The 15,844-nt window shown below is 49.6% G+C and overlaps 1 protein-coding gene across 1 annotated transcript in view; it reads right to left on the minus strand.

The window, feature by feature from the left end:
• Positions 1–15,844, minus strand: part of stab1 (stabilin 1) — a 324,671-nt gene that overhangs the window by 225,262 nt on the left and 83,565 nt on the right. The window contains exons 14-15 of the mRNA XM_038812582.1: positions 15,397–15,459; positions 13,248–13,361 (exon numbers count right to left, since the gene is read on the minus strand). Of these exons, the coding sequence (XP_038668510.1) occupies positions 13,248–13,361; positions 15,397–15,459 (177 nt within the window). The remainder of the gene's footprint in view (positions 1–13,247; positions 13,362–15,396; positions 15,460–15,844) is intronic.

The raw sequence follows: 15,844 nt of genomic DNA on the forward strand, positions 1-15,844 counted from the left end.
CCATCCTGCCCATTTTGCCACAGAGTGGCAGGGCTTCCACTAAACCAAAGTTCCTCCAGTATGACCCACAAACTAACCATTATTGCTTAATGTCATTATTTCCCTTTGTTGAGCCGATGGTTGAAATGGTGGCAAAGCTAATGGTGGCTCGTCTGCCTATCAAAGCGAAATATAGTCATTAAGGGACAAATCTTCATGGAGGAGGCCGGAAGGTCGTACCAACGTGAGATATCATTGAGGAGGCTTTTTGTAAAATGAAGAGATTTATTGGAAACAATGAGGTTTATCTGTATACAGGTACAGAGGTAAATCATACTGGTCTTTACTCCTTGACTCCTGGGTCCACACTGCCCAGTCCCCTATTCCCAGGGCCCCCCACTGTTTCCCCTTGTGGTAGTCACCACTGTTGTATTGTTGTGTTGTATATATCGTATATAAGGTGTATTACGGTAAGGCGCCTGTACTACAGGTACGGGGGGTAGATCACTGCCTGCTGGCTCTGCCCAGTAGGCGGAGTATAAATGTGTGGGCTTCCGAGCTGCAGCCATTTCGGCAGCAGCTGCGGGAGGCTACATCTCTGCATAATAAAGCCTCGATTACACTCTACTCTCGTCTCGTCATAATTGATAGTGCATCAATTTATTACGCAGAGAATTTAAAACGATGGATCTTCGCATCAAGCCTGATCGCCTGCAGCTGCACCCTCAAGCAGACAACACCAAGTCGGCCTTCGCACATTGGCTAGCTTGCTTCGAGGCATACATCGAATCTGCGACTGAAACACCCTGAGGCACAGAAGCTCCAGGTCCTTTACACGCTGCTGAGCTCCGGCATGTTTCTCTTCATCCGGGACGGGCGACCTACACTGAGGCCATGGCAGTACTGAAGGAGAACTACGCTCAGCAGACCAACAAAATCTATGCCAGGCACCTCCTCTCCACGCGGCATCAACTCCCTGGTGAGTCTGTGGAAGATTTCTAGGGTGCCCTGCACGCCCTGGCAAGGAACTGCAATTGCCAGGCCGTTTCGGCCATTGAACATTCTGAACTTCTAATTCGAGATGCGTTCGTTGCTGGCATAGGGTCAGCTTACATCCACCGGCGCCTCTTAGAAGGAGCCACCCTCGACCTCGCAGCAACCAAGAAGCTAGCGATCTCACTCACGGTCGCCTCCCTCAATGTACAATCATATGCCCCCAACCGCTCGGCCCACCCGTCCTGGGCATCGTGGACCCTGCCGGCAAACACCCCATCATGTACCACACCAGCGGCTGCCCCCAGCCAACCCCAGGCCTGCGCCGTGTGGCAGCCAACCAACCCCGGGGGACCCAAGTGCTACTTCTACGGATAGACAAAACACCCCCGGCAGGGCTGCCCGGTGCGGAGCGCGCTCTGCAAGGCCTGCGGGAAGAAAAGACATTTCGCTGCTGTGTGCCAGGCCCGCTCCATCGCTGCTATTGTCCCTGCACCCCCCACGTGCTTTCCGTGGGAGTCGCCTTCTTACTCACCTCACAACACATGCGGCCCATGGGCGCTGCCATCTTGCCCCACTCACGACACGTGCGGCCCTTGGGCGCCGCCACCTTTAACGCAGCCCGCCACGTGCGCCCCGTGGCGTCTGCCATCTTCCCCGCCTCAGCACCCCTGCTCATCAGGCACCTCATCTGGCTGATCATCTCCTGCACCCGCCGCCGATCAGCCGCGTCTCGACTCCATCATGATTGACCAGTCCCGACCGCACAACCTCGCGACCGCGTCGACAACAGTGAAGGTCGATGGGCACGAGACATCATGCCTTCTGGACTCCGGGAGCACTGAGGGCTTCATCCATCCCGATACGGTAAGGCGCTGCCCCCTCAATGGGTATACCCCATTAATCAAAACATTTCCCTGGCCTCCGGATCCCACTCCATGGCGATCCGGGGGTACTGCACCGCCACCCTCACCATCCAAGGCGTAGAGTTCACCGGCTTCTGGCTCTACGTCCTCCCCCATTTCTGCGCTGTCTTAATACTCGGCCTGGACTTCCAGTGCAACCTCCAGAGCCTAACCTTCAAATTTGGCGGGCCCCTACCACCCCTTACTGTATGCAGCCTCACGACCCTTAAATCGACTCACCTTCTCTGTTTGCGAACCTCACCCCGGATTTCAAACCCGTCGCCACCAGGAGCTGACGGTACAGCGCCCAGGACAGGACGTTCATCAGGTCTGAGGTCCAGCGTCTGCCACGGGAAGGTATTATCGAGGCCAGCAACAGCCCCTGGAGAGGTTAAGCGGTAGGTGTAAAAACTGGGGAGAAAAACAGGATGGGCGTTGACTACAGTCAGACCATCAATCGGCACACGCAGTTCGACGCGTACCCCCTCCCACGCATATCTGATATGGTCAATCAGATTGCACAGTACGGGGTCTTCTCTACAGTGGACCTGAAATCTGCCTACTACCAGCTCCGTATCCACAAGGCAGACCGCCCGTACACTGCGTTTGAAGCGGACGGCCGCCTTTACCACTTCCTTCGGGCTCCCTTCGTTGTCACTAACGGGGTCTCGGTCTTCCAACGGGAGATGGACCGAATGGTTGACCGGTATGGACTGCGGGTCATCTTCCCATACCTGGATAACGTCACCATCTGTGGCCACAACCAGCAGGACCACGACGTCAACCTTTCCAAATTCCTCCACACCGCAAAACTCCTCAACCTAACCTACAATAAGGAGACGTGCGTGTTCAGCACTAACCAATTAGCCATCCTCGGCTATGTGGTTCAGAATGGTGTCCCAGGGCCCGACCCCGACTGCATGCGCCCCCTCATGGAACTCCCCCTTCCCCATTGCCCCAAGGCCCTCAAACGATGCCTGGGGTTCTTGTCGTACTACGCCCAGTGGGTCCCGAACTAAGCGGACAAGGCCCGCCCACTCATTAACTCTACCGATTTTCCCCTGACGGCCGAGGCTCACCAGGCTTTCGACCGTATCAAGGTCGATATCGCCAAGGCCGCAATGTACGCGGTCGACGAGACGCTCCCCTTCCAAGTCAAGAGCGATGCATCAGACGTCGCTCTGGCCACCATCCTCAATCAGACAGGCAGGTCCGTAGCATTCTTTTCACGCACCCTCCACGCCTCCGAAATTCGGCATTCCTCCGTCGAGAAGGAGGCCCAAGCCATAGTAGAAGCTGTGTGGCATTGGAGGCATTACCTGGAGGCAGGAGATTCATTCTCCTCACTGACCAACGGTCGGTTGTCTTCATGTTCAACAACACACAGCGGGGCAAGATCAAAAATGATAAGATCTTGAGGTGGAGGATCGAGCTCTCCACCTCCAATTATGAGATTTTGTATCGCCCCGGTAAGCTCGACGAGCCCCCTGATGCTACCACACAAGTGGACTGACTCCGGACCCTACATGAAGACCTGTGCCACCCAGGGGTCACCCATTTTTTTCACTTCATAAAGGCCCTCAAGCTGCCCTACTCCATCGAGGAAGTCAAGGCTATCACCAGAGACTGCCAGGTTTGCGCGGAGTATAAACCGCACATCTACCGGCCAGACCGAGCGCACCTGGTGAAGGCCTCCCACCCCTTTGAACGCCTCAGCGTGGATTTCAAAGGGCCATTCCCTCCACCGACCGAAACACGTACTTCCTTAACGCGGTTCGCCGTCCCATGCCCCAATATGACGTCTGCCACCGTCATCAAAGCTCTCAACACCATCTTCGTCCTGTTCGGTTTCCCCGCCAACGTCCACAGCGACCGGGGATCCTCATTTATGAGTGATGAGCTGCGCCAGTACCTGCTCAGCAGGGGCATTGCCTCGAGCAGGGACACCAGCTACAACCCCAGGGGAAACGGGCAGGTGGAGCGGGAGAATGGGACGGTCTGCAGGGTCGTCCAGCTGGCCCTGCGGTCCAGAAATCACCCGGCCTCCCACTGGCAGGAGGTCCTCCCCGACGCTCTTCACTCCATTCGGTCGCTCCTTTGTACTGCGACAAACGAAACCCCCCATGAACGTCTCTTTGCCTTACCCAGGAAGTCCACCTCCGGGGTTACGCTCCCAACGTGGCTGGCAGCTCCAGGACCTGTTCTCCTCCGTAAGCACGTGCGGCTCCACAAGGCGGACCCGTTGGTTGAGAGGGTACAGCTACTTCACGCGAACCCGCAGTACGCCGTACCCCGACGGCCACCAAGACACAGTCTCCCTCAGGGACCTGGCACCAGCTGGGTCCCCACACACCCCCCCCCCCTCTGCCCCGAAGCCACCCTTCTTCCCCCCAGAGCACCCCACCACAGCCCCCGCTCCAGGACGATCCGTCCTCCCCTTAGTCCCACCCGGGGATGAAGATGAGGCCAACACGCTCCCAGAGTCACCCACGCCCGAATTGACGCCGGCATCGCCACCGGGACTGCGGCACTCGCAACGACGGATCAAGGCGCCCGATCGTCTGAATTTGTAAACTTTTTCTAAAACATTAAACATCTGCATGTACATAGCCTTCCACCACCCCCGCTGGACTCTCTTTTTTTAACAGGGGCTGAATGTGGTAGTCACCACTGTTGTATTGTTGTGTTGTATATATCATATATAAGGTGTATTACGGTAAGGCCCCTGTACTACAGGTACGGAGGTAGATCCCTGCCTGCTGGCTCCGCCCAGTAGGCGGAGTATAAATGTGTGGGCTCTCCGAGCTGCAGCCATTTCGGCAGCAGCTGCGGGAGGCTACACATCTCTGCGTAATAAAGCCTCGATTACACTCTACTCTCGTCGTAATTGATAGTGCATCACCCCATTAATCAGGGTTTGCATGTTCCTGAGCAATAGGCCCCAAGAGGGTCACATGGCCAGCGAAAGAAACCCTTAAAGAGGGTTCGCTACCAAACCCATTATATCGTTCGACACAGATTTGGAGGAGGGGGAGCCAACTCAGGGTATCGGCATTGAAGATCTGTAACCTCGGTTGATGTTGGAAATTGTAGCTAAAGCCACCATTAGCAAGGTCCAGCTTTCTACCCTGGCTGAAGAAATAGGTGGAATTATTCTATCCTCACGGAGGAGCCCTAGTAGTGGCTTGTGGTTGATTACAATGCTGAGCTGGCGGCCATACACGTACTGATGGAACATCATAGCTAGGCCCTCTTTTTCGATTTGTGCATACTTGTGTGTATTCGGGAGGCAAAGGCAATGAGCCTACCTATGCCATCCTCCATCTTTTGAGATGGGACCACCCCTAACTCATAAGGCAAAGTGTTGTAGGTCAAAATGATCGGTTTGCCTGGGTAGAAATGGACCAATCAGCTGGATCACTGTTGTGGCTCTTTGACTCAATGGAAAGCTTGCTTTTGTGGGTCTTTCCAATACGAGTGATGGCGTATTTTTTAAAGGAGGGGTAGCGGCGGTAACATAATACCAAATTAGGGATGATCCGTAGTAATTTACCATGCCCAGACACAATTTCAATTCTGTGACAGTCTTCAGAACAGGGACCTCTTTGATGGCTTTTACAAAGAACAAAGAACAAAGAAAAGTTCAGTACAGCAACAGGCCCTTCGGCCCTCCAAGCCTGTGCCGACCATGCTGCCCGTCTAAACTAAAATCTTCCACACTTCCGGGGTTCGTATCCCTCTATTCCCATCCTATTCATGTATTTGTCAAGATGCCCCTTAAACGTCACTATCGTCCCTGCTTCCACCTTCTCCTCCGGCAGCGAGTTCCAGGCACCCACTACCTTCTGTGTAAAAAACATGCCTTGTACATCTCCTCTGAACCTTGCCCCTCGCACCTTAAACCTATGCCCCCTAGTAATTGACTCCTATACCCTGGGGAAAAGTCTATGACTATCCACACTGTCTATGCCCCTCATAATTTTGTAGACCTCTATCAGGCCGCCCCTCAACCTCCTTCGTTCCAGCGGAAACAAACCAAGTTTATTCAACCTCTCCTCATAGCGAATGCATTCCATACCAGGCAACAACCTGGTAAATCTCTTCTGCACCCTCTCTAAAGCCTCCACTTCCTTCTGGTAGTGTGCTGACCAAAATTGAACACTATACTCCAAGTGTGGCCTAACTAGGGTTCTATGCATCTGCAACATGACTTGCCAATTTTTATACTCAATGCCCCAGCCAATGAAGGCAAGCATGCCATATGTCTTCTTGACTACCTTCTCCACCTGTGTTGCCCCTTTCCGTGACCTGTGGACCTGTATATCTAGATCACTCTGACTGTCAATACTCTTGAGGGTTCTACCATTCACTGTATATTCTTTACATGTATTAGACCGTCCAAAATGCATTACCTCACATTTGTCCGGATTAAACTCCATCTGCCTTCTCTCCGCCCAAGTCTCCAAACGATCTAAATCCTGCTGTATCCTCTGACAGTCCTCATTGCTTTACGCAATTCCACCAACCTTTGTGTCGCCCGCAAACCTACTAATCAGACCAGTTACATTTTCCTCCAAATCATTTATATATACTATGAACAGCAAAGGTCCCAGCACTGAACCCAGCGGAACACCATTAGTCACAGCCCTCCAATCAGAAAAGCACCCTTCCATTGCTACTCTCAGCCTTCTGTGACCTAGTCAGTTCTGAATCCATCTTGCCAGTTCACCTCTGATCCCGTGTGACTTCATCTTTTGTACCAGTCTGCCATGAGGGACTTTGTCAAAGGCCTTACTGAAGTCCAGATAGACAACATCCACTGCCCTACCTGCATCAATCATCTTTGTAACTTCCTCAAAAAACTTTCTCATGTTAGTGAGACAGAGCCTTCCCTTCACAATACCGTGCTGCCTCTCGCTAATACGTCCACTTTCTTCCAAATGGGAGTAGATTCTGTCTCGAAGAATTCTCTTCAGTAATTTCCCTACCATTGACGTAAGGCTCACCGGCCTATAATTCCCTGGATTATCCTTGCTACCCTTCTTAAACAAAGGAACAACATTGGCTATTCTCCAGTCCTCCGGGATATCACCTGAAGACAGTGAGGATCCAAAGATTTCTGTCAAGGCCTCAGCAAATTCCTCTCTTGCCTCCTTCAGTATTCTGGGGTAGATCCCATCAGGCCTTGGGGACTTATCCACCTTAATATTTTTCAAGACCTCGTCTTTTTTGATCTCATTGTGACCCAGGCTATCTACACACCCTTCTCCAGACTCAACATCCATCACTTCCTTCTCTTCTAAATATTGTCTCCTAAAGGGTGCAAGCCTTTTGAGTCCACCTTAAATCCCAAATACCAGGCGGCAAGATTCTCTCAGCCCAGGCAGGGCCGGAGAATTGCCGGGCTGGGCGTGAATCGCGCAACGTTGCTCCGGATTCCGGTCCACCGATTCTCCGGGATGGGCCGAGCAGCCGTAAAAAAAATCCGAGTCCCGCCAGCGCCATCCACCTGTGGTCTTACCCGGCGGGACCTTGGCATCCATCCGGGGGCAGTCTGGTGGGGGGGAGGGTGTTCCAACCCCGGGGGGGCCTCCGCTGTGGCCTGGCCCACGATCGGGGCCTACCAATCGGTGGGCTGGCCTCTCGGGTTGGGGGCCTCTTTTGCTCTGCGCCAGCCTCTGTAGTTGTGCACCATGTTGCGTTGGGGCCGGCGCGGAGAAGGGAGCCACCGCGCATGCGCGCTTTGGCGCCAATCGCACTGCGCATGCGCGCATTGACACCGGCTGCACTGCGCATGCGCAGACCCGCGGTGCCCATTTGACACGGTACCGGCAGCTGCAGCGGCATGGAATGCTCCAGTGCCGTGCTGGCCCCCTATAGGGGTCAGAATCACTGCTCCTGAGAGCATGTTGTAACAAATTCTCCATCGTCCATTGAAATATTGTACAAGCAGATGATATCCCAAAAGGAAAAATTGTATATTGGAAATTTTCCTTGTGCTTGTTAAAGGTCACAAATTTCCTCGAGTGCTCATCCAGTTCAAGTTATAAATAAGCATGACTTCAGTCACACTTTGTATACGTGAGCAAACCCCCGCCAACTTTGCATAGATGTCTTCTATCCGAGGAATCAGATATTTGTCGAGTTGTTTACAGTGAGATTGTAATCACCACAGATTCTAACAAAGCAATCAGGTTTTAAGACAGGTCCGATAGGGACTGCCCATTCAGAGAATTGCACCAATTTGATGATCCCTAGTTCTTTCATGCATGTCAATCCGAGGTGCTCGAATCCGAAACGTACAGCAGTCAATCAGCTGCATACAGAGACACCCTATGCTCCTACGCCACGCCCCCCTCTCTATCTCTTTCCATAGGCCCGAGCCCCTCAGCACAATCTACAAGGGCTCAATCACCAACACGAACAAGAGGGGGGACATGGGGCACCCCTGCCGCATTTCCCGATATAGTGGGAAGTACTCCGACTGCGTCTGATTCGTCTGCACACAAGCTGTCGGGTCCCTGTACAGCAATTTTACCCAAGCCACAAACGTAGGCCCAATCCCAAAATTCTCCGCAAACTCCACTCCACTGTTAAATGATTTCTCCACATCTAACGCTACCACCACCTCTAACTCCATCCCCTCTTCCGGAGAAAGCATCATATCCAGCAGGAACCGCACATTTGATAACAGCTGCATACCCTTTGCGAACGTCGTCTGATCCTCCCCCACCACCTCAGGGAGACACTCCTCCAGACTCACCGCCAACACCTTTGCCAATATCGTGGCCTCCACATTCAGTAGAGAAATGGACCTATACCACCTACACGCCACTGGATCATTTTCCTTTTTCAGTGACAATGAAATAGATGCCTCCCTCATTATCTCCGGCAGCCCACCCTTTACCATCCCATCCTCAAACATTTCCACCATTAGTGGTGCCAACTTGTCCACATACTCCTCCATCACCTTCCCCACCTTGATGCAAAAATTTGGGTCCGTCAACAGGCCCACATCTAGTCTCCACCTCGGCCTCTGGGCCGACACTTGTCCAAGACCACATTCACCTCGTGCGCGCATGATCCGATATTATGATCCCAGAGTATTCCGCCTTCTTTACTCCTGCCAGCAGCACCTTCCCTACCACAAAAATGTTGATCCTCAAGTACACCTTGTGTATCGAAGAGAAGAACGAATACTCCCTGACCCATGGGTTCCAAAACCTCCAGGGGTTCCGCCCCTCCCATCTCCTTCATAAACCCAGCTAACACCTCCCCCCACCCCTCCCCGAAGGAACCAGTGAGCGCGTCTGAAACCTATCCATCCTTGGGTCCAGCACTGAATTCCAATCCCCACCAATATTAACTGGTGAGTGTCCAGGTCCAGTATGGCTGTTAAAATCCTCCTCACAAACCCAGCGTCATCCCAGTTCGGGACATACACACAGACCAACACCACCAACCTCCCTTCTAAAGCACCTGTCACTATCAGTATCTGCCCCCCCTGTCCACCACCACCTTATCCATCTGGAACCTCAGCCATTTACCCACCAGTAACTCACCCCCCCGTGCCCTACTATTGAAGCCAGAATGGAACACCTGGCTCACCCAGCCCTTCCACAGCCTTATCTGGTCCTTTACCCTCAGATGGGTTTCCTGTAACAGCATTATGTCCATTTTCAAGCCCTTTAAATGCAAGAAAACACATGCTCTCTTCAACGGTCCCCCTAACCCTCATACATTCCATGCCACCACTCTGAGCGGTGGTCATTCACCCCCCCCCCCCCCCCCCCACCTTTCCTACCCACCATGACCATCCTTCCAGGCCCCGCCTGGTAGGCCGGACCCAGCCCCAGCCCTAGTCACTGTCACCCCTCCACCCTTCCCTACAACTCCTCTACCACTTACTCTCAAACACACGTCACCCAGTATTGTCCCCATCCCCCCACCATTCACACCAACTAAGGCCCATCGAAACCTGCCCATACAGGTTCCAATGGCCGTGCTCTCGTTCACTAGCCAACGCTGTGTTTGCAAGCGCGGCGGCCCTGCCAGAGCCCCTTCCCCCGCACCAAAAACAAAACCACACTACCCCTAACGCTCCTCACCTCTCCAAACTCCCCATACTCTACATCCTGACAAAATCCTCACCACACCCAACAGCCCTGAGCCCCAAACCAAAACCCCCATTACATCAATAGATGTAAAATCAGTCAGGATGGAGCTCAGAAGCAACGAGGGTGGGGAGGGAGGGGGGAGAAACATTAATAGGAGTTGTCTAAAGGCCTCAAAACAGTAATGGTGAGGATGGCATTAAACAGGGAAATTAAAGATGTAACAAATGTGCTACAGAAATCATGGGTGACTTTAATCTATATATAGATTGGGCAAAACCAAATTAGCAACAATACTGTGGTGGATGAATTCCTGAAGTGTGTACGAGATAGGTTTTTAGATGGTTGTTGAGGAACTAACTAGGGAACATGCTACCCTAGATGTGGTATTATGCAATGTGACGATGTTAATTAGCAATCTTGTTCCAGAGTCCATTAGGAAATTGTGACCATAACACGACAGAAATTCTTCATTAAGATTGAAAATTAACAATTCCGATCTGAAACCAGGGTGCTAAATCTAAACAAAGGAAACTACAAAGGAAAAGGTGTGAGTTGGCTAAAATAGATTTGGGAACTTCATTAAAAGGCATGATGGTGGATAGGCAATGTATCTAAGGAATAAATGTATGCTTTGCAACAGTTGGACATTTCTTTCAAGTGAAAAAACACAAGAAAAATGGCCTGACCATGGCATGCAAAACAAATTAAAGATTTTTTTGATTCAAAGAGAATCTTTGAATCAAAAGGATTATGAGCTGTTCAGAATTCAGCAAAGGAGGATTGGGAGATTGATTAAGAAGAGAAAAATAGAATATGAGAGTAAACTTGCATGTAACATAAAAGCAGACTGCAAAAAAGACTGTGGAAAAAGATATTAGTCAAGACAAATGTAGGTCTCTTCCAGTCTGAAATGGGAGAATTTATAATAGAGAACAAGGAAATGGCAGAGCAATTAAACAACTACTTCAGTTCTGTCTTCATGGAGGAGGACACAAATAAATTCCCAGAAATGCTAGCGAACCAAGGGTCTAGTAAGAAGGAGGAATTGAAGAAAATTAGTATTGCTAGAAAAATAGTGTTGGAGAAACTAATGGGACTGAAAGCCGATAAATCACCAGAGCCTAATAATCTACATCCCAGGGTATAAAAAGAGGGGCCATGGAAATCATGGGTGCATTGGTTGTCATCTTCCAAAATTCTGTAGATTCTGGAACAGTCCCAGCAGGTTGGAGTATGGCAAATGTAACCCCGCTATTTAGAAATGGAGGGAGGGAGAAAATAGGAATGTACAGACTGGTTCCCTTCTTAATCAATCTCTTTCAAAGCTAAAGATTGCTGGATATTAAAATCTCAGACAAAATATAACAAAAAAGGTCTCTAGAGTTTTAAATTCTTTTGGCACTTTATCCATTGGGAAAAATACTGTAATTCATGTCAACACTCATACAATGGTGATCAATGTAATGGTCAACATACCTTTGCAGAACAGAGTCCTATAATCAATCACTATAGTAAGAACAAATCTAAGTTAAAATACAGCATTTTCTTTTGTATTTCAAAGCCTGGCAATGAAAGAATTCCAAGAGCAGCTGGCTGTTTTTCTTGGCTCCCCACTCGGGATTAATGTCCCCCTGTGGTTCATGATTCCTCTGGCGTGCAATGAACCACAATAACTCCTGGCAGCAAAAGCCTGACTTCATAAAAATAACAGGGTGTCTGAAATGCCCACCCTTGCAAGGGATCAACAAAGACAGGATTGCTGTGGGCCCGTTACCCTTACCCAGTCGCCTTAAAAATCCAGTCCACTGTTTTGAAACCCCACCACTATTGCAGGCATGAAATTCCAGGCATAGCTAAGGTTGATATAGCAGAGCAGTGGTAAGGTCATTGGTACATGAATGTGCAAAGCTGTGATTTGCAATGTGACAAAGTGACTCCAGACAAAGTGAGTTTCTGATTTCTGTCTGGGCGGGATTCTCCGACTCACTGCCGGGCCGGAGAATCGCCGGGGGGGGGGGGGGGGGGGGGGGGGGGGGGGGGCGGCGTGAATCCCGCCCCACCCGGCTCCGGTTTTTCGCCGGAAGCAGGAATTGTGTTGCGCCAGTCGGGCGCCATTGGCAGTGGTCCCCCTGGCGATTCTCCGCTCCGCGATGGGCCAAGTGGCCGCCCGTTTAATGGCCAGTCGCGTCGGCGTAAATCAAACAAGGTCCTTACGGGCGGGACCTGGCTCTGCGGGCGGCCTGTGGAGTCCTCGGGGAGGATCTGGCCCCGGGGGGGGGCGGGGGGGGGGGGGGGCACCGTGCCCTGACCCATGATCGGGGCCCACCGATCTGCAGGCGGGCCTGTGCCATGGGGGGCACTCTTTCCCTCCGCGCCGGCCGCTGTAATGGTCCACCATTGCTGGCATGGAGAAGAAACCCCCTGTGCATGCGCTGGGATCACGCCAGAACACGTTGGCGCTCCCGCGCATGCGCCAACTCGCACCGGCTGGCGGAGGCACTTTGGCACTGGTTGGCGTGGCGCCAACTCCACTGCCGCCGTCTGGTGCGGCGTCGGCCTAGCCCGTGAAGGTGCGGAGGATTCTGCACCTTCTGGGCAGCCCGACGCCGAAGTGGTTTGGTGCCGGTACAGCCCACCCGCCGGATTCCGGAGAATCCCGCCAGATCTCTGGGACGAGGCAGAGATTGGTGGCATGTTGATGCATGGATGATCTCACATTTGTGGCATAACATGAGAACAGATTGCCTGTTCATTCAGTCAGAATTTGGTGTACAGCTCATGAGACCAAAAGAACAAGAGAAAGCAATTTATAAAATAGAAAACAAATGATCCTACAATAAAAGCTGCAGAGAAAAGCAGTGACAACTTTGCTTTCAGACAATGTCACTATTCTCAGTCTACCAGCATCCTCTAATGGATAAACCATTATTGGAAGTATGTGTAGAATTAAATTTGAACCCTTCACTTCCCTGACTGCGAATTCCACCAAAATGGTGCAAAAGATTTATTTTCCCAGATCCTTAATTCTATGTGGACACAGGTAGATCTGTAAATAGGATTATAGGGAGTGTAATCAGTGTGTGGAGAAAAGCAATAGTCACACTGAACTTAATTATTTCATGAACTTTTAAAAAATATATACTTGTTTGAATTAAGACACAAAGAGTTCTTGGAAAAGCAGAACATTATTGTATATTTACAATCTGGATCTTTAATGAGTATAATTCTTATTAATTTTTGTTTGTGCACCTACCTCACCAAACATATAGAATAATGTTCCATCTCTCAGTTTGTCCACTGCATCGTTACTTGGCACAAAGACTGTGTAAGGCCCAGGGCCATCCAGTATTAAAGGGAGATCACAATTCTGTCACAAAATTAAACAGTTAAATTCTTATTGTACCCTAAAGTCACTAACAGTTCCGTCATTAAGACTGTTTGCATTATAATTCAGCAAAGCTATGGGTAAAGATCAAATACAGTGGCCAGAAATTTCCGCTCCGCCTTGTCTCGGGCTGGTTTAGTGACGGGAGCTGAAAATCTGGTGAGAGCCCCAAATCGCATTTTACATCAAAGGGACGTCTCATCGCCATTGGCCCCAACCCCCCCCCCCCCCCCCCCCCCCCCCCCCCCCCCCCCACACAAGTGACGTCATGGAAAGCCAATGTTCAACATCTGGAATCCCATTATAATAAATTGAAATGTAATTATCAAACCCCTACGCATGATAATCCACTACTGCCCCACCATTAGATTATCCATTCACATAATGTGAATTCCCACCGGAGGAAGTCAGGTGAGTGCACCGCTCGGGAGGAGAGGGTCATGTGCGGGCACTGCCCTCTGGCACAGCTCCCGACACTGCCCTCTTCAGTGCCAGCGGCAGTGCAGAAGGTATGTTGCATGGTGGGGGTGGGGAAAGCATGGTCTATTTTTACTTTTGTGCACCGGGTCGGCCTTTAAGTATGGCGTCCCGATCTTTAAAAAACTAAATTGCTGGCAGGGCAGGCTCAGTTAGAGCACACCCCACCAGCGTGGTGACGTGCAACCCGCCTCGTCAATTTTTTTCAACTAATTCCCGACCCACAGGGTCTTCATGCAGGGCCTTCTGGAGGCTTCAAAGTCGCTTTTCCCACTCGCTGCCACACATTCCGCCTCATATCTTTATGTGATGCCAATATATATATACTTTAATCACAAAGGACACAATTTTGCAGACACATTTTTTGTTTATGTAGCAGGAAATTGCCTTGATTAAGAATACAGCCAACACACAAAACCTTCTGCAAAATTAGTGAAAAATACTTTTGGACAATCCTTCGTGTGCAACTTCGATATAAGAGTTGTCCATTGCCACTCACCGCTAATGTTGATTTTATTGAGTAGCAATGTCATAATGACAACAACTCAATTTTAAGTGAATAGTGTGCTTTGCATATGCTCAGCTAATTCCTTCAGCCAATCCATTCCACAGAATCACTCCTTCCATTGTAATTTAGAAAATAAACTCAGACAGAAGATAAACAACTAATGGGTCCACAATGACACAAGTGTGACATTTTCAACTGGGATTATGGCGCTTTGGAAAACGCACTGTTGCCAGGATTCAAGCACGTCACTGCTTAAACCATCACAGAGCTTATTTTACAATCTCTGGCTGCTGCAAGAGCTGTTTTAGAAGTGCCAGATTTTATGGATCTTGTCACTTCGCAGCCAAAGTTCTTTTTTTTATAAGAAAATGTTTTTCTTATAGGAGGAGTTGCAGGGTTTGGAAAAGGGGTCAGGGTGATAAAAATCAATTCAGCCAACATCCAAATTTAAAACATATGATCCGTTTCCTGTTTGACTACAACTTTCTCTGGATTCAATATGCATGAAGAAAACGCATTAGGATTTCTGTGTTGGGCACCAAGCATTTAGGCATATTATTGAAATGGTGACACAAAGTCTACACATAGGCAATATTGATGTGTCATCGTGCAATGTAAAGTGGTGGGTTTATGCGACAGCTTTGGAAGTGGCAGCAGCACCACTATGAACAGGAACAGCAATGTGAACATTGCCCCCAGAAGCTGCGAGCGATCTTGACTGTGACAAGTTGACCAAGAGATTTTTCACTCGCTAAACTCTGCTGGGCTTTTCCTCGGCAGAAGAAAAGGTGTGATGCTCAACCTGAAAGTCATGACTGATGTTGTTAAAGCTACATCTTGAAATGGTTCTCCAGTTGAAGTCGGCCATTAAATGAAACACAGACCTGCAGTAAAGCTAACAGCCTCACGTGCCCGTCAACGCTAAGTAAGTTGTAGTTCTGGTGAGTTCTTTGAAAAGAAGCCCAAATAAAAAAAGATTAAATACAGTTAGGTTTTAAATTTCAATGGGTTAAGTATTTTTCATTTACTCACCTCAAGAATAGTTTCAAACCTACTGAATAGCTGTCCAGTGGCAAGAATGTCAGCAACAGTTTTCTGTTTAAAGAAAAACATAGCTGTAAGATTGAGATATATTTACCAATCTCTGTGTGTGCAACAACATGTATTAAAAAATGACAAAATGAGAAAACACAAACATCAGAAAAGAATGTGAGGGAATACTTTGTTTTGTAAAGACCCATCTAATTGTGAGAAGTTGAACTATAAATCCCCAAAGGCTGCTGACGGGTAATCTTTTTCTCAATAAGTGCTGAAAATTGAGCCCCCACAACTAACAGGAATTGAATTCCTCCTCTGGCATAACAAGTATGGAAATAATAATCTGAATGCAAAATGAAAATAAAATTTGAAAGCAAAAATATTAAACATGCTAGCTTAGATAAAAACAGGATTAATGGTTCCATAAAAACAGCAGACTAGA

The sequence above is a fragment of the Scyliorhinus canicula genome, chromosome 11, assembly GCF_902713615.1.
Source record: "Scyliorhinus canicula chromosome 11, sScyCan1.1, whole genome shotgun sequence".
NCBI classification, from domain to species: Eukaryota; Metazoa; Chordata; class Chondrichthyes; order Carcharhiniformes; family Scyliorhinidae; genus Scyliorhinus; species Scyliorhinus canicula.